General features: G+C 57.3%; 2 protein-coding genes and 1 long non-coding RNA gene across 19 annotated transcripts in view; 1 reads left to right on the top strand and 2 right to left on the bottom strand.

The window, feature by feature from the left end:
- The window catches only part of Afap1 (actin filament associated protein 1), a 116233-nt gene extending 115025 nt beyond the window's left edge, over nt 1-1208 (bottom strand). Inside the window, exon 1 of the mRNA XM_013506784.1 lies at nt 1046-1208. The gene's annotated coding sequence lies outside the window, so the exon portion shown is untranslated. The remainder of the gene's footprint in view (nt 1-1045) is intronic.
- A 96-nt stretch (nt 1209-1304) lies between these two features.
- On the top strand, nt 1305-4379 carry LOC102013440. The gene is made up of 3 exons (XR_264504.2): nt 1305-1616; nt 1696-3012; nt 3863-4379. It is a non-coding gene; the product is annotated as an uncharacterized LOC102013440 (long non-coding RNA).
- Nucleotides 4380-14396: 10017 nt separating this feature from the next.
- Ablim2 (actin binding LIM protein family, member 2) overlaps nt 14397-26870 on the bottom strand; it is a 120169-nt gene continuing 107695 nt past the window's right edge. For all 17 annotated transcript variants that reach the window (XM_005408784.2, XM_013506772.1, XM_013506776.1 and 14 more), the window contains 3 exons: nt 26639-26646; nt 26378-26458; nt 14397-15458 (listed from right to left, as the gene is read on the bottom strand). In XM_005408784.2, the coding sequence (XP_005408841.1) occupies nt 15345-15458; nt 26378-26458; nt 26639-26646 (203 nt within the window). In that variant the 3' untranslated portion in view covers nt 14397-15344. The remainder of the gene's footprint in view (nt 15459-26377; nt 26459-26638; nt 26647-26870) is intronic.

The following is a 26870-nucleotide window of genomic DNA, read 5'->3' as shown; positions in this document are numbered from 1 at the left end:
CCCACAGGACTTCACCCCAGCACTGCCTTCAAAGGTCTGACCTCCAAAGGGAGCTGCTTTGGCCTCCTTCCCTGGGTGTGGACTCGGCTTCAAACACATTTTCCAGCCCGCCAAATTCTTGGGAGAGTTTCCTGAACTCTCCAGGCCCTGAGAGCTAAAGCTGATCTGGCTTTCCAGATTTTTTTTCTTGCCAATCCTAACGGAAGAAATCCAGAAGCTTTGAGGCAAAGGAGCCTCGCTGCTTCCAATCACAGCGGCTCCCGGCGGCCCAGGCCCGGGTGGAGCAGGACGCTGCGGTCCCCAGCCCAGCGACAGAGGAAGGCTAGCCGCTCCTGGCTTCTGCCACTTGGCACAGTGGACAATCAATCAAGGAGCCGGTGACAGTTCTGCCGGCCAGCTGCGTCCCGCGCACCTGGGTGCACCGCGACTACCCTAACCCAGACAGCCCGCGGCAGTGGCATCCTGACGGTCGGGGCGGGGAGGCTGCTCATTTGCGGGGTGGCAAGGACCCCACGGGTGCAGATCCACGCTGTCATCCGCAACGACACCCGGGGAGCCGGTGAAACCATGAGGGGTGCAGAGAGCGCACCCACTCTCCGCGTGACGGGGACCCCACGCGCGTGTCCACGCGGTTCCCTTCAGCGACACACACACACACACACACACGGAACACGGTGACAAGGAAGGATCCAGGCGCGCGGGTCCAAGCAGTCACCCTCGACGACAAGCCGTGGGCATCGCGCACTGGGGGAGGGGAGCGTGACCTCTCCGCGATTCGAGGTGGGCGCGGGTCCCCGAGTGCGGCCGGGGAGACAACGCGGGGCGCACAGGTCAGACCCGGCCAGGCTTCCGTGCCCAGGGCGACGGCACCGCCGGGCAGAGACCCCGGACGATTCGGCCCGGCGGCGGCCCCCAGGCCCGGGGACCCCGATCGCCCCTGAACCCCGCACGGCCCAGGACCCCAGTGCAGCTCTCGGACCCCGACCGCCCAGGACCCGACCCGACCCGGACCTCGCCGGACCCCGGATCCCCGCCCCATCCTCACCTCCGGCCACAGGCGCCGTCGATTACAGCCTCCCTCACCGCACCGCACAGCACCGCAAAGCACCGCACACTACACGCGCAGCCGCCTCAACAATGGAGCCCGGGGCGGGGCCGGCGCCGCCTCTGCGAGTCCCAGCTCTGCCCGGCTCCTCGCCGACCGACGCCCGGCAAGGGGGCTGCGGTAGGAGGACACTGCGCAAGCGCGCGCGATGCCCCGCCCACCGCACATGCCCCGCCCCCGAACCCGCTCCCTGCCTATGAGGAGGGGACAGTGCGGAGGGGGCGGGGCCGGGAGGAACAAAGGGAGGCTGGGCGGGGCCGCGCGGGAGGAGGAGGGGATCCAGCGCGACGCCTTGCGGCTGCAGCCTGCCTCGCGGCTGCTGAAGACTGTCTGAAAGCCCACGGGGCTCGTCCCAAACACCGAGCTCGGGTCTATAGGGCTGAGAGCGAGGCAGGTCTGTTTTACACACAGGGGAGCTGAGGCCTAAAGAGCACGATCACATGCCGCCGGAAGTCACTTAATCGCAATCCCTCGTTCATTTTGCAGTCATTCTGCAAACATTTTGAAGCATGTAAGTGTTCATTAGAAGTGAACGGAAGCAAACCTTTGGGGCTCCGCCAGGCTGGACCGTTTCCGTGTCTCACTTTCAGGTCTGATAAAGGCGCTTCAGGGCTCTGGTTCGCGCAGTTCCCCACCTGCCAGCCCCACCTGACAACCTGCCTTAAAACCTCCGCCCTCATCTCATTCAAGCTTTGCGGAAGGTGACCCCACGCTCTGGGATCCCTTCTCCCCGGCTTGCTGCACCTCCTCTGCCTCTGGGGTGTCCCCTTGCCCACCTGCACGTAGCGGGAGGTGTGCTGAGCCAAGGGCCTTCTCTGTGGAAGACACCCCCCAAAACCTCAGCCTCTCCCAGCTTTAAGCCGCTACCCATCCGTCGTGCCGGGTCCCAGTCTCCAGCCCTGACCTCCCCAGGCCTGAAGAGGCCTCACCAGCTTGTCATGGCCAAAACAAAGTGCTTCCTTCAAGGCCCCCAGCGCGCTCCTCCACGTTCTTCCCCCGGGTCGACAGCCCCTCTGCCCGCTGCTGCTCAGGGGAAGCGCTGCGATCCCGAGTCCTCCTCGCTCCGCTGCTCCAGCGCTCAGGCTGGCTCCTTGCAGCCCTGGCCCTGCGGGAAGTTCCTGTCCTAGTAGCCGACGCCCAGGGAGGTGAGACCCTGTGGGACCCCAGAGCGCCGACTCTGGCCAGATTCTGTGCCTAGCGCTGGGCCTGGCACCCTCAAATGATGCCCTGCACACACCTGTGCACACTCGTGTGCACACACATGCGCACTGAGGACAGGCTGGGCTCTAACCCCACTTGCCAAGTGAGGGCCTCCGTGTCCACAGGCAGCACCCACCCCTTCCGCTCTGTGGTGAGGGACGTCCTCGGGATCAGGACCACAGAGTGACCCTGTAACTGTAAAACGTGTCACCCCAGGCCACAGGCCTCTGCACTGCTGTGTCATCTGCCACACTCTCCACTGTGAGCCTGGCCAGGTCTCACCCTATGTGTCACTGTCCCTGGAAAGGCGTCAGGCCACCCCCTCACCATGTACAGCTATGGCAGTCACACCCTAAGGTGACCCCGGACATCGAGTGCAGGCAGAACCTGTGCCTGGATTCTAAGCGATAGTTGGTGGTAAAGGTGACGGGGTGTGAACCCCATGCAGGACTCCGCCTGCGTGCACAAGAGAGGCTGCACCTGCTGAGCGGGCCTTTGGAGAGGACCCTGGTCAAAAAGGGACACCAGGAACTGAGGACTGCCTGCAGCCACAGCCAGACCAAAGTGGGACCCTTGGTCACGCAGGCCAGGGAAAAAATTCTACCAAGAACCTGAATGAGCTGGGATGCCACGGATGCAGCCAGCATACTGGGTGCCGCTGCAGGGACTGGACCAGCTGGTACCACTGAAGCCCTAAGCTAAGGAAGGTGAGTACTGTTTCCAGCTTCTGCGTTTGTGGTGATTTGTTATAAAACAATAAAAAATGAGTGTGACGCCCTGAGCCCTCTCTCTGTTGCACTCAGTCAGGGCATCCCGTGCCCCTGCTCTCCGGCCCAGCCACAGTTATGCTCACTTTTTTCAGAGCTCGCTCTTGCCCCCATGAGAGCAGACATGGAAAGGGCCAGCTCCTGCCTGCGCTCCAGATGCCTCAAGTGGCAGTGCCTCAGGGGCAGTTTCGTTCCAGGGCAATCACTGGATGGGACATGCTGCGGTTGGCTGGCGCAGCCAACCCGGCCCCCTTCCCCCAGGCCAAGCTCTGCTGCAGGGGTCGTTTCCTGCCATCCCAGTCTTCCATGTAGCTGGGTGGCCATGTGACTTTGGTCAGGGAGGTAACTGTGGAAGCGATATAGGAGGAATAGAATAACTCACAACCTGCTAGATATCAGAACGAAAGAATGAATTCTAAGACGAACGACGGAGGTTAATAGTAGGAAACTTTATTGAGAGAAAGGAGGAGAGCTGAGAATGAGTTCCCATGGACCCCACTTCACAGAGGAAGTGTTATAGAGCAAAATCCCAAGGTGGGAACAAAATCCCAAAGTGGGTACAACGTGGGACAAACTGTGACCAACCAATAAGATTACAAGCATAGCCGCTTAGGTAACGGTGATCCAATAGGAGGGTGGGTCATGTAGCAAAGGTGCAGGAAAAAAATCAAAGATCTTTTTAGGAAGGGATGGACCAGGAGGTCCTTGTCACCCACTTGGGTGACTGATATTTATCTAGACTTTACTGGACCAGGTGATACTAATTATAGTCTATTGCTTGTCCCTTTAGGAGCCTGCAGGCCTGGTTGTTCTGTCTTTATCTCGAGGCCTGGCCTTGGACAGATGGGCCTCCAGCCACAGCTGTGATGTGTTCTCAAACTCTGCGCTGACTCCCTAGAGGGCCCTGCCCCGCCTGATGGCCTGGACTATTTCTACCTCACTTAGCTGTCTGTGATAGGAGGAGGCTGAAAGGGATCTCGCAGCCAGGCCAGGGACAGTTTGGAGCAAACTCTGAGGCCCAGTGGGGCCGGCCGGCGTTCTGGAATTCGTGATTCTGTGATTGAGTACATTCATTGCTGAAAGATTAATTTATATAAACTGGCAATTGAAAAAAATATATTTAAACAAAGATAATAATCAGTCAAACTCTATCATTCCCTAAGTATTTTGCTATAGTTTACTATTCTCTATGCCCTGGAGGATTTTGTATACCCTACGTCTGTATGGTGGGAACTTTATCTAACTGTGTGCTGCTAGTGTCTCTTCCTGACTCGGCAGTCAGCGATTTGCCTTGGTCATTTGAAATCAGGCCTATAGGAAAATGTATGCAACAAAAATCAATGCTTAAACTGGATGTGGTGACACATGTCTGTAATCCCAGCATTTGGGAGGCTGAGGCAGGAGGCTTATTTTGAGTTTGAGGCAGCCTGGGCTACAAAGTGAGCTCAAGGCCAGCCTGAACTGCATAGCAAGACCCTGTCTCAAAAAGACAAAAACAAACAAACAAAAAAACACTTGTAAAAGGTCTGGACTTTCTTCTTCCTCTCCAGCCCCAAAATGCTGGTGTGAAGAAATTCCAACACACCTCTGGCTTCTAGGAAAGTTTTTGCTCTGTTAGTAAAGGAAGAAACCCAGCCGATGCTGTTTCTCCACAGCAGGGATCGTTATGTGTTGAACGCACATGTGATTGCTGTAGCCACAGTGGCCATCTTGCAACCACAAGGAAAAGTCAAGAGGACGAGAAAGATCCTGACCTTTGAGCTGAAACAGTAAGCACCTCGCCCCAAATTGCCTGTTAGGTAGAAAAGCAAAGCCCTTACCTATCTGAGCCACTGTGTATCAATTCAACATTAACATATAGGAGTTCAAACTGAAGCCAGTAGGTAGCCACTCAACAAATATGCATTGGGTTAATAAATTAGTAAACTCAGCCTGACCCTTCAAGGCATGCTTGGAAATGCTTGCCCCAGACCAGATGCATGGGCCAGCCTATCTTACCTGTACAAACGAGGATCACTACTTAGCAAACCACTGCAGATACCACATGAGCGTGGATTAGCAGACACTTTTCCCCTGATGAAACTGAAAGTTTCTGACCTCTGTTAAATCCGTCTTTCCTACCACAGGCTTCCTAATAGAAACAGAACTTTCATTCTATGGGACTGTACGCCTGAGTTCGTTGGCTGAGAGTTGGACCCACCCTTTGTGTGGAAATCCCAGACCTGGCCTGAGACTCTGAAGTCTAATTGATGGCATCTAATTTCTGGACTTTCCCAGGAACACGGTTCTTGAGGAAAGCACCAGCGATGATGTGTCTGCCAACACAAGCTTCTTCCCAGATAGTTTTGATGTAGTCTCCAAGATTCTCGCTCCTAAACTCTTGGAGCAGAGATCCCCATAGCAACAGGGCCCATGTGGGAAATTCTAGGCCCAGCTTAGGAAACAACGTCAGTCCCCTGATGCAGTCAGCATGCACAAGCCTACTGCATTCATTATCTGAGACTGCATAACAAATAACCCCAAACCTGGAGGCCGACATTTGCCATCATCATCTCTGCAGGGCAGAATCCAGCCTGGTGTAACTAGCTGCCTGTGGCTCATGGTCTCTTGTGAGGCTTTAGTACACCACTGGCTGGGCTGGGGTCTCACGGAAAGGCTGAACTCAGGAGGGTTGTGTCCAAGTTGGCTCACGTGGCTACTCACAAGCTGCCATCCCTTGCTAGCGGCTGGCTGCTCTGTTCCTTACAGCAGAGGTCCTACCTGCGGTCACTCACACCAAGACAGCCAGGGACCTCAGACTGCTTGGGAGAGATGATGGAGAAAGCACCCCAGATGGAAGCCACAGTCTTCTGGACTCCAATATGGCAGATGACATGCCATCACATCTGCTGTCTTCTGGGCCTTAGGAGCAAGTCAGTAGATCCAGCTTACATCAACAGGGAAAGGACCACACAGGACACAAACACCAGGAAGCAGGGACAGCGTACCACAGCTGCTAAAAAACACCTGGAGCAACAAACAGCTCATTCCCATTCCACCAAGAACGACAGAAGTGACAGACGACCTTGCATTTGAATAATGGGAGCCAAGGGGCAATGGGATCACCAGCCTGTGATGTTGGGGAAAATAGCCTGCCCACCACAGCCCTTTACACTCGCCGTCTTCAGACTCTTTTGTGCGCTCTGTATAATGAGAGGACCACTTGCCACCTGGCCCTGAGCACAGAGGATGCTGCTTGGTGCCTTTGCAAACACTGGTGGGGTGGTGTTTTAGAGAAAGCTTGAGCATTAAAATCACCTTTTGAAACCTAGCTCTAGCACCTGTGTGACCTCAGGAAAGTCTCTTCACTTCTCTGGGCTTCCTTAGCCATGCCAGTGAAATGTGTGCAATGCCTACCTTGCTGGATTTTTCCAGGAATTAAATAGGACTGTGTATATAATCACCCAGCATATGTAGGTACCTCATAAATATATGTTCTTTTCCTGCTGACAAGCTCCTATCCATTCTCCAATTCCTCGTCCAAATGTCACCTCCTCCATGACACTATCTCAGCTCCCCAGGAGGGCATCCCAGCTTCCTCCGCCACCTCAGCCACACCCTATATCACTGTGCTCAACACCCCATTCAGGAACAACCTGTCTCCAGTTTGGCCTCTTCCATGCCACCATGAATTTGTCCAGGACGGGCTGGATGAATGTGTGTCATTTGACCAGAAACAATCAAGAGTTAAAGTCAGTTGCCCATACCTATGCTGAGCATACTGATGCTACCAACCGACCAGCTTCCTTTCCTGTTCCGTGGAAAGAGGTACTCTCTTCCCGCAGGTGTGACCCCTTGTCACCATCCCTGACCACCTCATGTAAAGCAGCACCTCTCTTCTCACTCTGCTCCCTTAACCCACTCACTGCTCCCTTAACCCACTCACTGTCTTCCATTTTTCGTTTTTACTAGCACATGTTTGCAGTACATGATGTTACAGCCATCATGGGGAGTTGGAGCATGTACACAGCACATCTTCCTTCTATGTCCCCTCCCCCTTCCATCTCTCAGACCCTGTCCCATGTGCAAAAGATCTCTCTCTCTCTATTTTGTACTATCTTTTGTTTTGCTCTTTCAATTATGGGATACTTTGGGGTTTTCATATAAGAGAACCATGCGATATTTGTGCTCATGTGTGATTTAGTTCACTTAACATTATGGTCTCAAGATGCTCCCATTCTCCTACAAGTGACTTGAGTTTATCGTTTATGGCAGAGTAGTACTCCATGGCACATAAATACATTTTCTTTATCCATTGATCTGTTGATGGACATATATGTCTCTTCCAAGACTTAGCTATTATGAATTGTGCTGTTATAAACATGGGAGCACATGAATCACTGTAACTCTTTTGAGATAATACCTAGAAGGGGAATGGCTGAGTCAAATGGAATTTCTGTTTTTCCATAACAGCATTTATTCCCAACACCAGCACACAGCCCGCATCCATACTTACGGGTTGATTTAATCAGCTGGTCGCATTAAGTTGCAGTCTTTACAATGAGCCAGCAGGTAGTGTGCTCTTGAGAGGTGCCACTCCTTCCTCCTCCTCTCCTTCCCCTGCCTCCTTCCTATCAGCTTTGTCTCATCACAGAATAGAGCATCCTCCAGGACCCCCCACAAAATAGACCTCCATTCCCCACTAAACACTGCCCGAGCTGCCGCTGCCAATCTGCACCTGCTGCCAGTCCTCAGCCACCTGGTCTTGTTCCCGCCACAGCACCCTTCTCGCCAAGGTCACTGGGGTCAAAGCAGACATGGCTGGATCCTGTCTGACTCCATCCCGGCCTCCTGCTCCCGGAGTACGCCCTCCTGCGCTCTTCCTGCTGCTCCCTCCGTCCCTCCCTCGTGCCCTGCTGTTCCTTCCCCAGACTCTCAAAGGACCGAGGGCTCCACAGCCAGTGCCCCTCTGGGCCCGCTTGCAGCTCTCAGCTGGTCCCCTCTGCACTTCTCCCTGGCCGTCTCACACAGGTCTGTGACCCCGCCCACCCCTCCAGCCCAGCCGTGTCCTGCCACCTGCCGCCTCAGATCCTCAGCCCTACCACCAGCTAGCTCCTGGATGCCTGCCCCCGGGGGCACTTGGGCACATCAGACCCAGTACTATGGAGAGAATAGTCCCTCCCAACCTACACTTGCTGCCCCTCCCAGGACCCTCACTGTGGACAGCTCCGTGCCCGCCCATGGCAGAAAGCAGGGCCCAATCCAGGCTGATCCCTCTCCCTCACCCACCTGGCAGAGTCACAGTGTAGTCCTGGAGGATCCCTTGGCACAAGCTTCTCCAGACCCTTGCACCCTCCCAGAATTCTGGCTGAAGCATCCATGCCAATCTCATTGCCCCAAGCCTGGCACCGCCAACCTATCCTCTGTGGGGCAGCCCAGCGCAAGGGGAAAGGGAGTCGGGCTCCCAGTGGGCTTGACTGTGAAGACCCTCTGGTCCGGGGTTAGCCGGGGCAGAGATGCACACACAGGCCCAGATCGTTCTGGGCTGGGGATGGGCAGGGAGGGGAAAGATAGCGTCAGAGAGCACAGGGGAGGTTGGCAGCGAGGAGAACTGAGGTGGAGGCCTGGAGCATTCCAGGAACAGGGGGGTTAAGGGGTCCCTGCACCCTCCCTGGTCTCGGAGCAGCACCCAGCCCTCAGCTGTCGCCGGGTCTTCCGGGACAAGGCCAGTGTGAGGTCTGCCCCGGGATGTCAGGATCACCTTGGAGTTGAAGGAGGGGCTGCTGCAGAGGTGACCCCTCAGCACTGTTACCCAGCCCATCAGAATGTCACACTTTCTTCCCTGTGGACGCTGAGCGGGCCAAACCAGCTCGGGCAGAGCCATCCCGCAGCACTCTACGATGAGCTTTTCTGAAGTTACAGGGTGAGCACCTATGGGGGATCTCTGGCCAACAGTGGCAAGGTGTGGGTGCCCCTACAAATGACACTTCTGCCTTGGCTATCTCCTGCTAGAGCAGAGCGTGGCTCACACAAAAACGCCTTCACTTCCCCTCTCACACGGTGTCTGCACCGCCCCATGAGGGGGGCGTGAGTTCCCTCCCTGGCTTGGGTGGTCTCTCCCTTCCCGGCCTTGGGGCTCTTCTCGTGGAGCCCAGCAAGCGGCTGGATGGTCTCTGAGGCCCCAGGTCCGTGCGCGTTGCTCTGATTCCGCTCTTCGGTGACTCAGGTTCTTCTATTTAAGCTCTTGATTCATTCCTTCCTTCATTCCTTCATTCGCACCCTCATTGATCCCGCGCTTACCTTCTGGCAGTGATGCGTGAGCTGTGCATCACGAACTGTCACACAGAGCTCTGTGCCCAAGGCCCTTGCCTCAGGCTCTCCACTGAGGACAAAGGCCACACCAGGCCGGGCCTCAAAGGAGCATTTCGCTAGAGGGCTGGGAACTGCCCTCTACACTCTCAGCCGGGGTGGAGCGTCTCCTTGCGCTGGTATGGGTGCACGACCCCTGGACCGGCGGGACCACCCCATGGCGGGTGCAGGAGGTTTGGCACTGAGGTCCCAGCTGGGGGCACAGCATGACTAGCATCAGAGCCGGACCCTCAGCCCTCAGGCTTGGCCATGTGACATGGAATTGTCCAATGCACAACACAGGCAAGGGCAGTGGAAATGCAGGTGTCCGAGGCTGCTGCTCCCCACAGTGGACCCTGACGCCAGGCCTTGGGTCCAGGGGCATCCGGGGGACTCGGTCCAGGGAGCGGCAGCGGGGAGGAGGGCTGAGGTGGAGGGGAAGCAGCTGCCAGGTACTTCCAGTCAGGAGAGGCGACCTGAGACGCACCCCCAGGCTGCCAGGTTTCCGGCCCACAGATGGCCCACGAGGGGGCGAGCACAGGGCCATGGCAGGGCTTGCGGACAGTGCTGGGCTGGTGCAGAAGGGCCCTCCTCCCGGAACAGGCAAGCCTGGAGCCCAGAGCTGGGGCTGACTCACAGCACAGCTCCGGCCTGGCTCCTGGATGCGCCCTGCAGCTTCCTGACCTCAGCCTGGCCAGTGCTGTTTCCCCGCCCTGGAGGGGCACTTCCTGGGTCCCACCCCTTGTTGGCTGACCCCTGCTCACCCCCGGACCTTATCCAGGGGAACTCAGCGGCATGGGAGCCTCACAGGCGCCCTGCCTCCCTCCTGCTGGGCTCTTCTCCCGACTCCTCCTTTGTACTAGCTCACTTCCCTGGCTGCAAGGCCCCTGGCTTTGGTCATCTCCTTCACAATTTGTGGTCATTCCTCAAGGTCAGGGGTGGTCTCTGATTATCTTTGTTTTGCCAGCACCATGCCCAGTAAATTTCTGTTGATGAACTGGGTTCTTTGGGTTTAACAGTTGGGGTAACATTCATGGGGTATTGAAGGATGAGTAGGAGTTTGCCAGGTAGGGCACTGAGGGCAGAGGGAAGACCTTTTGCTAAGGACAGTGTCTGGGAAGGAGGTGAGAAGCTGCTCACGAAGAAAGGCTATAAGAGGAGAAGGGTGAGCTGGGCTGCGCCTAGTGGCTCAGGTCTGTAGTTCCAGCTACTGGGGAACCTGAGACAGGAGGATCGAAAGCTCCAGACCAACCTGAGCAACTGTCTCAAAATAAAAAGTGAAAAGGGCTGAGGAGATGGCTCAGTGGTGGAATGCACACCTAGCTCAATCCTCAGTTCAAGAACAAAGAGGCCAGAGAGGGAGGCAGGGCAGATAGAGGGTGGTGTGCCGCAGTCTGGGCTCAGCAAGAGCCCACGAGGTCCTCCCAGGGGCTCGGACAGTCTGCACCGGGCAGCTGTATGCTGGAAGGTTAAGGGTGCAGGAGTCAGGAGTGCACAAGCTCGGGGTGCAGGGACCCCAGTGTGTCAGGATAGCACAGGAGAGCACAGTGGACAGACAGGCCTTGCTGTGGGCCTGAGCATCATGCACACCCTGTACAGCAGCCTCCCAACCCAGGAAACTGAGCTCGGCTGGGCCTGGCGTGGGTGGCGGTGCCCCGAGAGTGCTCATGTCCTTCCCCTCCGTCACAGGTGCGCTCCTGCTGGGGACATGACCTCCTGGCTGGGGCACAGGGGCTATACCGGGTAGGTAGCCCTGCCTGGCACAGCGGGTAACTCACCTAACCCCGAGATTCTGTGCGCCTTGGAAGGAGGGGGCTGGGTCCCGGGATGACCCAGTGTTCACTAATCATTTGTACAAACATGTGACACATATCCCTCAGCTCTGGTTGTGGGGTTGTGGGGGGACTGGGAACCATGAACAATGGGGAGGGGCAAAGCACAGCTCGATGGCTTTGGGGTGGGGGGGTGCAGCTGGGGCAGAGCTAGGCAGAAGCCACCAGACCAAGGCTTGGCTATGGGGCTATGGCCTTCTGGGGTCTTCAGGAACTCAGGTAACAGGAAGCAGCCTCACACCCCATGTCCAATCTCCCTATGGGGAGCCCCAGACTCACTAGCACAGTGGTGGGTGTCCCACCTGTCCCCAGCTGGAGCTCAGCAGTCCAGCCTCCCCCTGGGTGACCACACATCTGGACCACTTCCAGGTGCCCCAGCTGGTCCCCTGCTCCTCCCCAGGCACACAAGGGCGTCTCTGTGGGTGAGATGGGAGGCCCAGCAGGATAGCCAGTCTGGAGGTGACCTGCGTGCCCCGGCTTCTCCCAGCAAGCACACAGGTCTTTCTGGAGTGAGGTGTGGGTCCTGAAGACGTCCACAGCTAGGTAATCCTGGACGGGTGACATCATGCTGCTCTCTCTGCCTCAGTTTCCTCATCTAGAAAGTGGGGGCTTGAGAAGGATCCACCACCTAGGACTGTCAGAGGACCCCAAGTGCTCAGAGGAGAAGTGGCGAATCCTCTGCCACCTCCCCCAGGAGCTGGCCAGCGTGGGTCCCAGCCTGAGGCTCTTGGGGGACCTGGAGACCTGTCTGCAGGACAGTGCAGAGGCGGCCTGGGCTGACACCCCCCAGGACGACTGCGTGCAGGGTAGGGGTGAGGACAGGGAGGACACCCTTGGAGGTTGTTCTCATCTAAAACACAAGAAGCACTCAGCTTTCACGGAGACTCTGTGCTGAGGCTCTGGGGATGGGAGCACTGGGGGCCCCTGCGCTGTCCCTGGCTCATCACCCAACTGCACATCAGCTCTCCAGGGGCTCGAGGTCCTGGGGGCACGGTGGGCTTCTGCACAGCCCCAGTCTGCAGCCCACACAGGGTGTCCGCCTGCTTGAAGCACAGACCCTCCAGCCCCTGCTTCCTGCCCCTCTTCTCCTGGCCCTCCTCCCTCCCTCCCTCCCCTTCCCCACCACCCGGGCTGCTCTGGCTCCCCCTAGTCTTGCTCCCTGCCTCTCAACTCCTGGGGGTCACAGCACTTCCTCCATGGGGCGCCTGGCCAGGCGGATGAACTCCAAACAGAACAGAGGGTGTCCATGGGCAGAGTCCTTCACAAGGCTACGAGAAGTCCTCTCTGCAGATGGCTTGGTCCCGTCACCTGTGCTGGGGACAGCAGGTCAGGGAGTAGGACACATGTCCCAGGTGAAACCCTCCAGGGGGATGTTGCACACGGCAAGGACTTGGAGGGTCTGGTGGCCCATGCGGTGCCTGTGGGCAGGGTAGCATGGAGGACTCGGTGGCTGATGACCCCGAAGGGATTCACAGTAAGAGCTCCAAAGGCACTGGGGGTTGATGTGGGGAAACGGGAGCTAGAGTGGCCTCAGTGTAGGACACACAGGTTCTCCCTTGGCTTTTGTCCTCTCCCTCCTCCAGTACATGGGTCCCATGCTTCCTGGACTCCTTTGCAGCTGGATGGAGTCACATGACCAGTTCTGGCCAATGGGCTGTGAGTAGAAAGGATGTGCGTCCCTTCTGAGCCCAAGCCCAAATTGAAGATTCAACACACTCCCTTCCTGCTGCAGTGGGTGGGTACCGAGGTTCTGCCTGCAGATCCAAGTCACTTGCCACACGTGGCCACCCTGGGGAGGTGCAGGAAAGAGATCCAGAGTGTCCCTCGGTCCCAGGAATTTCGACACAGGCCCCAGCAGGCACTGAGCTGGGATTGGCCCTGCGGGGATGGCAGGAGTGATACTGAGAAGTAGAGATTCAGGCTTCTCCTCTCCTGTCACAAAACCCCTAACGTCCTCGGAATCTGCACCAAGACTTTCCCTATGCTGAGGGGTAGCCTCAGGGCGGGGCTGGCCACAGACAAGGCAGGATGGCAGGATTGGAGCCTGAGACTTTGAGCCCACATCCACCCCGGGGAAGAGGAGAGGGGCTGCCGGCTGAGCTGCCTGCGCCCCAGTGATGTAATCAAGCAAGCCTATGGAACGAAGTCCACAGGAAACCCCCAGGCCTGGGTCTGGGAGAGCTGAGGGGTGGAAGCGGAAGCTAGGTGCCTCCCGCGGGCCCCAGCCTGTCCCCAGACTGCACGGAGGCACCACCCCCTTCCCACCTCCGCATGGGTGCTGTGAGGGCCACTCATTTCCTCTCTTGTTCTGGCACTGTGCTCAGCCGCAGCCAGCCACCGAAGTGTCCAGAACCTGCCCCGTGTCCCGGCTGCCCTGCGCGCCTTCCCTCCTGCCCGCTCCAGGAAGGCTCCCCCGACCTTGGACACATCGGGGCCCTGGTGCCTTTGCTGTCCAGCAGCGGTCAGTCTTGGGGCATCAACTGGGCTTGGTCTCCCCAACCTGCCCTGGGGCAGCAGATGCCAGCCACAGATGGGTGGCCTGGGCAGGCTGAGGATGGCGCTAGAGGGGGACAAGGCTCGGAGCCCCTGTGGCTGCCTGGGGTAGAGGCGGGGGATGGGACCTCAGGCTCCCGCTGCAGGCATCGGGCCCTCCCGTGACCCACCCAAGCCTTCAGAGGCCCCACCCTCCCGTCTCTGCCTTCCTCAAGGTACAGCTCAGCGTCTTTTATGTTCCCAGGCAGCCCTGGGATCAGACAGACGGCAGGCAAACGAGAAGGGGGGTTTCCAGTTGCACAGGCTGGAACAGCTCAGCTGCAGGAAGCTAAAAATCCCCATCCACAGTGGGCTGGGGTGAAGCTGGGTGCCAGGCGGGGCCGGACCATGAGGAGGCTGAGCAAGGACCACTCCTGGGAGGGACAGCTGGGACCCACCAGGAGGGGAAACTGGCCGCGGCTGCCCTGGAGTCCTGTGATGGCCACACAGCGGGCGGACCCTAAGCGCAGACACGAGCGCCTGCCCTGGGAGCCCCGGTAGGTGCCTCGCAGATGGGAAGAGGCGGCGTCCCCGCCCTCCTGCCCCAAGAGCATTCGGTGTGCATGTCGGGGACGCGCGTGAGGCGACCCCCGGGCGCATACTGGCCGACGGTGATGTCATGTGGGACCAGGCTGGGGTGTGGACACCTTTATTCCAGGGCTTTGGCCAACGGGGGGTTTCCTTTCTGAGACTCAGAGAACAACGGCAGGGAAGATGGGGTACCGCTCACGCGTATTTGCACACAGCACTGGAGGGGTGTGTCTTCAGGGCACCGCGTGACGCACAGAGGAGGAGAGACACGAGGAGGCACACAAGGCACCGTGTCCCCTGGAACATGGAGAACGGGAGCCACAGAGACCTGCGGGCGGGGTAAGGCTGGAGGCGCCCCTCGCAGGGCCAAGAAACTAAACTCTGCATATATGTCCTCTTCTGTGGAAGGAAGCTATACTTTTTAATAAAATAAAAACTTCTGTGTAACTCGAAAGATATCACGGAGGCATCTAGGGGGTGATCTGGAAGAAGGACGCGGTGACCAGAGGAGCACTGGCGCAGGTGCCCTATCAGCCTGACGTCTGTCTCCCCAAAGACCTGTCGCTGACAGCTGCGGAAACCCCGCACCTTGCACTTGGCACAGCCTGGGAAGCTCAGCGTCACCCTCCTGCCCTGGCCTGAGTCTGTGAGGCTGGCTGTGCCTGCCCCGCTCCGAGCGGCCACCCCAAGGGTGTCAGCCGCTGACACCACATCCCAGCCACCTGGACCCGAGTGCCTGGTGCGGGGGCCGGACACCCCGAGGATGCTGCCAAGGTGGCTGCGGCTGCCTTCTGTGGCAGCCGGGCCACAGCGGCTCCTGGTGCCAGCCGCAGCAGGGGAAAGGCGGTCAAGCTTGTGGCGGGCCCTAAACTACAGGCAGGAGTATCACTGGCACAGAGAGAGGCGCTGCCGGGGCCGCCTCCCTCCCGGCCTGGCTCCCCAGGCACGCTGTCCCCCCACCCCACGACACAGAGAAGCCAGAGCGAGGCGCGATGTGGGCTTGGCATGGTTCTCTTCCGTCCCTGGGCCCGTGGTGAGAGGCTGTGGCCGTCAGAACAGCAGGGCCTTCTTCTTCAGCTCATTTCTCTTCCACAGCGCCAGGCGGTCAAACTCCTCCATGCTCATCCCAAACACTTCCTGGAACTCCTCAGCCGACAAGTGTCTCTTTAAAGGAGGGAAACAGAGGCGCAGTTAGCAGCTCTGCAGCCATGCTTGCGCCAGGCCAGCCTCCAAGGTCCTCTGTTGGAGGCAGAGCTGGGGTTGGGGTGGCCTCTGAAGCATGCTGGGGACTCTGATGGCTCCCCGGATTCCCTCTGTGCCACACCCAGAGAACAGAGATTCCTCCAGGGACATGCAAAGACCGTGCACAGCTGCAGCCAGCGCCCTGGACTCCTGACACTAAGGCGCCCCTTCCCCTGTGGACAGAAACCCAGACAGGGCATCGACAGCCCAGCTTTTCCTGTTTCTTTACCAATCCATCGCACTGTCAGGGCTGCTGCTAGTGAGAAGATAGGCGGTCTCCTCCTCACTCCTCCCCATTTCCAGCCGGGGAGCTGACGTGAGGCCAGGGAGCAAGGGGACCTCTAGTGTGTGACTGAGAGCAACTGCTCCAGGTCTGAGCCCAGGGCACTGGGGGCGGTGGCACAGCCTGCTGGTCAAGTGCCCAGGTGATGGAGCCTCTGCAGTCCTGTGTACTGAGCTGTGTACCATCTCTGCCTCTGTATAGCAGCTGCCCTTGTGTCACCATGGACCTAGAGTCAGCGCTGTTCAGGGCCTGGCACCGGCCTGGCCACCTTCACTGTGACCTCAGCTGGTCCCAGCAGGCTCCACCAGGCCGCCCCGCCGCCCCGGCCCTGTCTGCTCTCACAGCTGTCTTCCTCACCAGGCCTGCAGGAACTGCTCATGTAGGCAAGGGCATCTGCTCGGAGACCTAGTCCTGGGGAACCAGGGGCTTTCCACTCACGTGGCTCCACCCAGGAAGACCCACAGGAGGCTGGGCCAGGCTGGGGCAGGAGGGCACACGCATCCTCATGATGCATGGTGTCTCGCCCTAGGCAGCAAGGAAATCCTGGCACTCAGAGCCACACGGAGAAGCCTGGCCAATGCCAGGCTAAGTGAAGGAGCCAGACGTGGAAGACCCCAACCCGTAAGATTCCATTTGTATGAAGCGTCCCAGATCAGCAGGTCCTGGGGACAGAAAACAGACTGTGGTTGCCAGAGGAGGGAGAGAGGAGCCGGGAGTGACTACTAATTACTGGGTGGGAGTTTCCTTTTAGGGTGATGAGAATGTTCTGGAATGAGACAGCGGTGACAGCTGTGCAACATTACAAATGTATGAAATGCCACTGAATCGCGTTAAAATGGTTAAGGTGGTGAATTTTGTTGCAGTTCCCTTTTTCCTTTTTTTTTTGTCGTATTGAAAAAGGGTTTTTCTTTTTTTTGTTGTTTTTTTTGTTTTTTTTTTCCGGTACCAGGAATCGAACTTACAACCTCGCGCTTGTCAGGCAGGCGCTGTGCCACTGAGCTAAATCCCCAGCCCTGAAAAAGGGTTTCACTACACAGTTCAGGCTGGCCTTGAACTCACTTTGTAGCCCAGGCTGACCTCGAATTCACAGCGATTCTCCTGCCTCAGCCTCTCAAGTGCTGGGATTACAGGTGTGCACCACCATGCCTGGCTTTACTGCAGTTAAAAAAATGATTCTTGCCAAAAAAAAAAAAAAAAAAAAGCAATTTCCTCAAATTTAAAGCAAAGCTGCTAACACTATAGGTAGCTGTCCTGATTGAGAGAGGAATGGACGGGAGACACTTGGTGATCTCTGAAAAGCTCCAACACGGATTGCTGCCCTTTGTGCATTTCATAAAATCGCTGAATTATGTGGCATGTGCTTTGGAGCCAGCTGTTGGAGTGACTGCGAGGAGACAAGAAACCCTCAGAATAGCAAGTCTAAAAGCTGCTGCTGGAAAAAAGCCAACTCAGGAAGTGGCTCAGGGTGAAGGCGCTGGATTCGATCCCCAGCATTGGGAAAAAAAATTAAAAGCTGTCAACCATCTTGGAGTGCAGTGAAGGCCACAGAGACCTGCGGTGGCCTCTACTCCAGCAGGCACAGTCCCCTGACCCAGCCCCAGCTCCAGGCCCAGGTCCTCCAGGGCACCCGCACACCCCACCCAGTGTGGACATGTCACCACCTTCCTGAGCCAACCCACTCAGTTCAGCCGCCCCCACGCCAGCTCTGGGCTGGCCGCGTCTCCTGCAGGGACCTCAGCAGCATCACCTCTGTAGTGACAAGAGCCGCTGCTGTCCGGGAAGCACCCACCCTGCCACCACCCGTGACCTCTCCCCAGCCTGTGGGGCAGCGGGGACTGAGGCTCAGAGTTGCCATGCCATGCTGCCTCATTGTGGCCTTGCCTGCCCCTCTGGTGGCTCCTTTGTTGGACAATAGGCATCTACAGGCCGAGAACATGCCAGGCCTGCAGCAGCAGCTCCTCCTCATGCTGCAGGTCAGGATGTCACTTCCTGGAGAGGTCCCCTCGGATTGCACTGAGCACCGGTCCCAGGGCCAAGCCATGTCCGCTGCACTACATCCCTCTGGGGCTGGCTCTTGGCTCGGGAGGGCAGCATGGTGCACATGCGCACTGGCTCAGTGTGTGCTAGCTCTCTGCCCCGTGCATCGGGGCTCCAGGCCCCTTCCTGCCCTGTTCATTGCAGCTGCACAGGGCTCTCCCTGCTCTGCCAGGCCTCCCAGGCCTCCTGTGCTTTCTCCAGCCGCCCCGGGTTGCTGGGCTTCTCTCCAGTGCCCACAGGGAGCCTCGAGGACACTCAACCCGTGGGTGCCCTGTTCTCAGCCCGCAGCAGCAGAGTGGCTTTCCAGCCTCCCCCCACCCCTCGGCCTCTGGCGGCTCCAGCAAACTCAGGGGTGTGTTCAGCCTCAGGACCGAGGAGGACAGCCAGAGGCCACAGGGCTCCTGCAGGAGCCTCCTCTTCTCAGCCCAGTGCGGCACTCAGCCACCAGACCCCGGAGGACTCACGGGGACCAAGGCCACCAGGTCCCACCTCCCACGCGCCTGGCTTTCTGTGGTGGCCACACTGCACGTCCTGCTCGGCAAGGCCCTCACCGTGCCCGGTGATCAGCCCAACACTAGTGTAGATGCTGCTGTGGAGGTGTGGTTCACACCAGTCAGCTGCCTTCAGGAAAGCAGATTATCCTCGATCCTGGGGTGGGGCGCGTCTGATTTGTTGAAGGATTTAGGAGCAAAAGCTGGGGCTCTTAAAAAACTTGGAGGCTTTAAGGCAGAGCCTGTTAGAAGGTTCTGCTTCACAGTCTCCAAGTCTCCCAAGTTTAAGAGGTCCCAGCCCAGGGGTTCTGTGTGCCAAGTCCTGCAGCACATCCTCAGTCATGTGTATGTCCATGTATGTGTCTACACACCTGTATGTATTTGCATGTGTATATATGTAAGCATGCATGCAAGTACATGGCTATGAATATATATGTATGAGTCTATATATGCATATATATTTATGTATGTTTCTATTATGCACATATTCATATATGCACATGTGTATCTATATCCATTATATACATGTGTATATATGCCTGTGCCCATATATAATGTATATATGCATGCCTGTATGTATATATATAGCTACATGTCTTTTTATGTGTACACATATGCACATGTCTCTGTAGGTATCTATGCATGTTCTACATATGCATCTGTGTACAAGCATGTGCAAACATGCATGCGTCTTCTCCTACCGGTCTGGCTCCCTAGGGCACCTGGCTCACACACCCACCCACCTAGCAGCAAGGTGTCTGTGAGTGTGCACCGGGAGGCTGGGCCAGGGAGAGATTTGCAGGCAGTTTCAGTACAGAGCACAGAGCAATGGCTGTGAGCACCACCTGAGCTCAAATCTCAGGTCTGTCTCTCAAAGCCCAGGAGACACAATGGACACCTGGCCAAGTTATGGAAACCAAGTATGTTAAAACAAGCTGCATGCTTAGAACAGAGCTCAGCATGGGGTGGGCATGTGCTTGCTAAATATACCGAATGTAGTCCCTTCGCAGCACCTATGCTCATGCATCTGGGGCCCAGGAAGTGACTTCCTGTCCTGTGGCTAAGCTCTGTTGTTGAGCTGGGGATATAGCTCAGTGGTATAAGCACCTGCCTGGCAAGCACAACGTCCTGAGTTCGACTCCCAGGACAAAAAAAAAAAAAAAAAAGAGAGAGAGAAACCTGAGCTCTGTCATAACTCTACTTCCACACATACATGGCCAGGTGCTGGCAACAGCTGTTTTGGAGTGACTTCCACAGCTCCTGTCCCCTTTTCTAATGCAGGGTCATCTCCATGGTTATCTATCCGGTAGCGAACAGGGGCAGGTTGTGATTTGGTTCTGCAGTGTCTCCCCAGGGCCTCATGTGCTCAGAGGTGGGGTTTTTGGAAGGCAGTTGGAGTGCAGAGTACTATAGCTGGCTGGACATTAGAAATGGGCTGCTGTGGGTGTGACATGGAAGGGTACCTCCCCCCACAACTTCTCTCCTTGCTCTCTGCTTCCCAGCTCCATGACATGAGCAGCTTTCCACCACCCAGGCCCTTCTTGCCTTGGAATGCACTGGCCATGAACTGAACACATCAGCTAAAATAAACACCCCCTCCTTCAAGTTGTGAGTGTTGAGTATTTCGTCTCAGGCGTGAGAAGATGACTAAGACTTTGGTACCAAGAGTGGGGTACTGCTAGGACTATACCTAACCATGTGATTCAGAGCCTTTGGATCTGGTTTGTGGGAGGGATTTGGAAAGGTTTACAGATACTGGCTAGAAAAGCCCCCGAATGCTGTACACTGAGCTTGGATGGGTGATTCTGGTCAGAGCTCAGAAGACCAAAGAGCTGACAGAAATGCAGGCAATAACGGCCAGGCTCAGGAGGTTTCAGCTGAGAAAAAGGACTCCATTGGCAGTTGTGTAAGAGGCCTTGTATGGTACAGTTTGGCAGAAAATGTCCTGAGACTTTGAAGACTGACATTTAGGACAGTGGAATAATTAATCTGACAAAGGAAATTTCAAGGCAGTAGGATACTCAGACTATGGCATGGGTGCTGCTGGCAGCTTTTAGCCAGATACTTAGTAAATATCAGGAGGAAATATTAGAACAATAAAATGTAAAAAGCATACAGTTTCATCGGAAAAAAGTGCCTACAAATTGAAGCCTTGGAGACAGTAGCTGATAAAAAGATTAGCATTAAAAAGAAGCTAAGTATTTTTCATTAGGACAACAGAAAAGATGCCTGTGTTAGGAATCAGTAGGACTCCACCTTTCACTGGCTCACGGGTATAAAAGGGTAAAGGTAAACTCTTTTAAAAGACATTGCTTTGAGAGGAGAACCCAAGAGTGTCCTTCTGGAGCCTGGGAGTTGGTTGCCCTAGATTTATTTCACTCAGCCATCCAGACATTCGGAGGTCTCTGCCACCATGGTCCAATGTGCCCTGGCTACTGCTTGAGCTAGCGGAAGATCCCGCATCATCCACATGGTGCTGGTTTTACAGGCATACAAAATGCTAGTGTTGTGGGGTCAGGGAGGCTTCCACCCAGACTTCAGAAGAAGGCCTGGGAGGTCAGGCAGTTGTCCCCTGAGAGGGCAGTGGCTATAGCTGTGAGAGTGAAGCCAACAGTGCAGTGGAGAACCCAGGAAGTTGGAGAAGCTGGGGATGTGGAACGTCTGCTGAAGAAAGCTGCAGGCAGCAAGCAAAGCCACCCCCAATGAGAGGCCACAAAGGGCTGCAACCAGCGATCCCATAGGGGTGGAGCTGTCCAAGCCCTTTGGGGCTTACAACATGCCTCAACTGGTCCCAGGTGCTGGATATGGAGCTATAAGATTTAAGGTCTGCCCTAATGGGTTTCAGTCTTGTTTTGGTTCCATTCCTTTCTAGTTCCCGATTTCTCCCTTTAGAAATGCAATGCTGACCCGGTACCTTTGTATACTGCCAGTGCTTAACTTTTTGATTTTTATAAGGGCTTACAGTGAAGAGTTTGCTTTGAGCCTGAGAGGAACTTTGCTGGAACTGTTAAAACCTCGGCAACTCTTAGAGATGGACTAAATGTATTTTGCACAGAGAGATGTATACGAGACTTTCTGGGCTAGGGTAGAATGTTATAGTTCAGACCCACATGTCCTACAAAGCCTCATGTGTTCAGAGGCAGGGCTTTTGGGAGGTGATTGGGTGCTCTATAGCTGATGTGGTTAGGAAGTGGCTTGTGGTTGGGCGAAGCTGTCACTGGGTCTGTCTCCCTCCCTGGCTCCTCCCTTCTCTCTCTGCTTCCTGCTCGCCATGAGGTGAATAGCTTCCTTCCACTCAGCCCCTTCTACCAGGCCGTCCTGCCCTGACACCAGCCAGCCATGGGCTGAAATTGTGAGCCAACATCCACCCCTCCTCCTTTAAACTGTGTGACTGTGTCCCAGCGATGAGACGGTGACCAAGACAGAGTGACAGGGAAGCAATGACTCAGCTGTGTACTACACAGCCTTCTGGCCCGGTGCTCATCACGGCAGGTGCTCGGTGAGTATCTCTGAGCAGCCGAATGAATGCTCCAGCCTCCCCACAGGGCAGGTGCAGGGATGTCACTTGACAGGTGTGCGGCCCGGCTTGGTGGCCAAGCGTCCTGCCCACAGTCACGCAGCCAGGCACTCTGGACTCACACCAGGACCCGGGATCAGGCACTCACTCTGACCCCAGGATGCCACGTTTGGATGGCAGGAGACCAATACAAGCACAAAGGACAGTGTCCTCTGATGAACATGGGGAGAGGTGCAGGGAGTAGCCACACACTAGAGGACCCTGGCTCTGCCTGGGGTCATGGGAGCTCCTGCCCCTCAGGCTGGGGCTCCTGGTCCACCAGGCCCCTGGGCAACGGTTTCCTGCACAAAGGGCCTGAGAGGTATGGCGGGGCCGTGATGTCCCAGGGCCAGGGACTGGGATCCAATCCTCAGGGACAGAGGAGCCATCTCAGGACTCCCTGGGAGCTCCAGAGTCCAGACGCTTCTCTGCTCACTGGTGCTGCATGGCTCAGCCAATCCTCTTCTGGAGCAGGGTCACTGCGCCTTGTGTGTAGGTGACTGATGTACTGGGCACCAGCACAGCACTTTCCCTGCTGCCAGACTGAGCACCCTCAGTGCCAGCAGCCACAGCACGAAGGCCAGGGAGCCAGCACCATCAGTCCAGGAGGCCTCTGCCACGTGGGGTGACTGCCACCCCCACATCCCTCCAGCTTGCCCAGGGCCCCCCATGTCCCAACGCCGTCTCCATCTCCAAGTCCTGCTGGCTCGACTTCCCAAGCATCACCCGAATCTACCCACTTGCCCTCAGCTGTGCCCCCCATGCCCACGAGGCCATCACCTCTCACCCTGAGGACCCAGGCTTCCCTGCACTGTCTCCCTGCACCCTCACAATGGGTCTAAGCTTCACCATACTGCTGTGGGGCTATTTTAAATCACAGATCTAACCAGCCATACCCCAACATTGTTCTCAGGCTAAAACCCACCTGCCTGGCACAGCCAGAACCCCGCAGGGCCCAGTCTGTCCTCACCTTTGCCTCCTTGGGTCCCTCAAACAGCCCTCGTCCTTGTGCCCCAGAGCCTGTGCACACATAGTCTGCTCTTCCTAAAATTCTCTTCCTACCTGCCATCCCTTCCCATGCTCACAACACATGTGTACACACACATGCACACGCACGCACACACACTGACTGTGCTGGGTTGTCATTCACTCAATTTAAGCATACACTCACAAGCCCACGTTCCCCTCCTTTGGGGCCCTAACGCTGGTGAATGATTATAAGGCTCACCTGGAAAATTCGCTGGTTGATGCCCACCTCCTGAGGGTCTGTGAGGGCACAGCTCATGCCAGGATCTGCTCACAGACACCCTGGGGTCCCACTCAGTGCCTGCTGCCCATCCCCATGACAAGCAAAAGACTCAGCTGGGCACTGTGCCACCGCATGTGGGTGACGTGTTCTGACCACTTGATGCTGTAGTCCTTCTGGGTACGGGCCCTGCAGGGCTGCCTGCCATGTCCACGCCCTCTGCCTGGGCACCCGGGCAACTCTGCCTCCCAGCCTGCCTTGCGGTGGACTCGGCACGCAATGGGGTGTGAGCAGAAGCACTGCCCTTCACTCCAACCCTCTCACACGGGACCCACCATTCAGCCCTCTGGAGGTTGGGGCCGGACTCCATGATTTGCCACAGAAAATTAAAAAGGAGAAGGCAAGTGAGAGCCCTGCCTATCCACACGAGGATCCTGCGCCCTCTGGGGGTTTGGGCGAAGAGACTTCGGGGGGCTGGCCCGCCTGGGAGTTAGAGGCCTTGGGACTGGTGAGGGAGTCCCGTAGGTTTGTGTGTTCTTCGCACTTCTCTGGACTTGTATAATAGTTACGAAGTGTGTCTAGAATACAAATAAAGCGCCTCCCCAGCACAGAGACATCAGGGGGCGGCTCCTGCTGGGAGAGGCCTCCTCCCAGCCCAGGCCCCTGCCTCTGCAGGCTCAGAGGGACAGGGGAACGCGACGCTCGGGAACACGTCCAGTGCCGCCTGGCTTGGCTGAGCTGCAGGAGGAGGACTGGGAAGTTGCGCTCTCCGGACTGGAGGGACCAAGCCCAGCATCCCCGCTGCAGGGGGCTTCTTAAAAGGATTCACTTTTGTGCTCAGTCCCCTTGAAGCTTCCCGCCTTTCCTTCTCTATCCCAGCTCAGGCTGCACATACATACATGTGCACACACGGGCAAACAGATGTTGCCAAAGGCATACCCAGCCCCAGGGACAGCAGCGAGTCCTGACAGGCTGCTAGCATGGCGTGGGCTTCTCTCAAGGCCTAGCGACCAGGTAGGCGCTCTCGACCTAACACCAGGGAGCCATCCGGCTTCAGGAAGCACCTGTGTCATGCAGCCCAGTGTGCTGGGGACACGACGCCACCCCCAGCAGCCACCGGAGCCTAGGCAGCTGCACTGTGCACCCCATTACTTCTCCACGTGACAGGCACTGCAGGCCCTTTGGGGTGGGAGAGGCGCCAGGTACCCCAGACCCACACAGCAGCTTCTAGCGGCCCTGCTGCCCAGCCCCTTGCACTGTGACCCACACCTCTCGACGCGCCAGCAGCACCCACAGCCTCTCCTCTTCTGCAGGGCAAAGTCCGAATGTCCTGCTACCTGCCCGCTTCGTCCCTACCAGTGCTGTGCTGGCGCAGTGGGTGCCTGGCACATGAGTGGCCTGGCTGCAGACGGGCACCACGGCGGAGGGCTGGCTGTGCGTGCTGTCCCCCCCGCCCGCCGTGGGCTCTTCCTGCTTGTCCCTCAGCACCCTCGCTCATTCAAGGTGGCAGCTCAGGTCTGTGTTTCTGCAGAGCCACCTGGGCCCCTGCAGTTCAGCTGGCATGGGCAGCACTGGTAGCACCAGGCTAGGCACGTGGCCAGCCAGGGCATCACGTTCCCTGGACCAAACTGGTTGATTTAGGGGCGATCACATCACCCAGCCTGAGGCCGAGGGAGGGCTCTGCTAGGCCTGCTGGGGGACGGCTGGGTCTTTCTGCAGACGCCCAGCTTGAAAAATCCACCTACAAATGGGGCCAGCAGAGAGGGGGAAGGAAAGCAACCAGTGCTGGGGACCCAGTCCAGCCCTTGACCAAACCACAGGGTGCCTGCCGTCACTGCGCGGCCCTATCAGTTCCTGCGGTGCTCGAGCCACCTGGGTCGGGTCCCTCTCAGTGACAGCACGGTCGAGCAGGCGGGTCCCTGCCCCGTGCTGCGGCCACAGCAGCCTCATCACTGTCCTCGCAGCTGCTGCCCGGGTAGGGGCTTCACATGGCCTCACACCTGCGCAGTGACTCAAGCAAGCCTCACCTTCTCTCTCTGTGTACTGTTTAGTTTTTGTGTACTGGGGATTGAACCCAGGGCCTTTGCACTGAGCTGTACCCTCTGCCCTTTTAGTTTTTTTATTTTGAGACAGGATCTCACTGAGTCACTAAGTTGTCCAGGCTGGGCTTAACAACTTGTGATCCTCCTGCCTCAGCTTGCAAATTCTGGGATGACAGGCATGGGCCACTACTCATGACCAATACACTCATCTTAAAGATCTTAAAAGATCTTAAAGATGTGGAAATCAAGGGTCGAGGGCGCACAGCCAGCTGTCCAGGAAACCTAGGGCTTGCTGGGTGACAGCTTCTGGGTCCCCTCCTGTGCAGGGATGCATCCCATGGCCCCACCCAAGCCTTTCCCTGAGTCCTGGCCCGGAGCACCCTGTCCCCTTTTCTACAGAGGCCTCCCCTTCCCCTGCAGGACTCCCCATGGGGTCCCCATGCCCGCACACAGGGCCCTGCCAGCTCTTGCTGCCCCCCACGGATGCCACCCTTGGCAGACCCACCCCGTCTCTGCTCAGTCAGTGTCCTGAGCCCAGGGTGCTGCTGGGGCCCTCGTTGGCCTTGGTGCCACACGTAACTTCCTCTGCCTCCCATGCTCCAGCCTGGGGACACAGATGGGCCTGCGGACTCTGCCCTGGAACCTGGAGACCCCTTGTCCCTGCAAAAGAGCCCTGGGGGAGCAGTGCCATGTTCAGGAAAGGGATTGGGGATGTGATGCCACTGGCTGAGGTCACATCCTCGGAGGTTGGCTATGGGGATCGGGGGTGTCGCCTGGGGTCCTTGGAGTCTCAGCACACAGTAGGTGCTCAATAAAGTTCCTCCCGCCAACAATATTATCCCACACCACTCGGGGTGGCCTCTTGCTGGAACTTCTAAGCCACACCTGCTTTCCACCGAGCTTGTTATTCTAGACTACATGAGCATGGCCCACAGGAAGCACCGAGTGGCCACAGAGCCTGCCACCCGGGCCGGGCACTCAGTGCCAGCGCCTGGCACCTGACACCTGTGGGGCTCGCTGCCACTAGAGAGCCTTCCTGCGGGCCTGGCACCGGGCCCTGTCCAGCCCGCGGGGTTGGGCCTGTGAAGCGGCGTGGCCTGGACCCTGAGCCCCGCCTGGTGCCTTGTCACTGTCCCATGCTGGAGGCCTCTGCCCAGCAGAAACGAGCCTCCCGGCGCCCCCTCACCTCCAGCCTTGTCCTGTCCACGTCTTTGGGCAGCTTCACGCGGATGCGGTTTGTCACGATGAGGGAGTCGTAAGGGTAGATCTGGGGGTGGAAACCACAGGTTCACCCAGAGAAGCAGGCGCGCGCGGGGCCCCAGAGCCGAGCCAGCGGCAAACCGAGATACATACACATTCCACAGGGAGAGCAAACGAAAAGGAACTTTTAACCTGGCGGGAGCAGCGTGGCGGTGGGAAGAGGTCAGCATGGGCGGCACCCTCTTACCTTGTACTCTGTAAGAGAAAAGCGGAAACCAGGGGGTGGGGATTTAGGGAAGCAAGCCTGGCCTGGGGGACACCCCGGACCCCGCAGTCAGCTCAGCCATGCACATCTCCCAGTCCCCTGAGCAGCATGTGTGGGGCTCTGGCCCGGGGGCCACAGTGGAGGGGTTCTGGGGCTCTTCCCAAGGCACACTGAGCAGGAGGCATGGTCAGGGGGCTGAGGCCAGATTGGAAGC

Source organism: Chinchilla lanigera, unplaced genomic scaffold, assembly GCF_000276665.1.
Source record: "Chinchilla lanigera isolate Chin_1 unplaced genomic scaffold, ChiLan1.0 scaffold00113, whole genome shotgun sequence".
NCBI lineage: Eukaryota > Metazoa > Chordata > Mammalia > Rodentia > Chinchillidae > Chinchilla > Chinchilla lanigera.
This window is presented reverse-complemented; position numbering and strand designations above follow the sequence as displayed.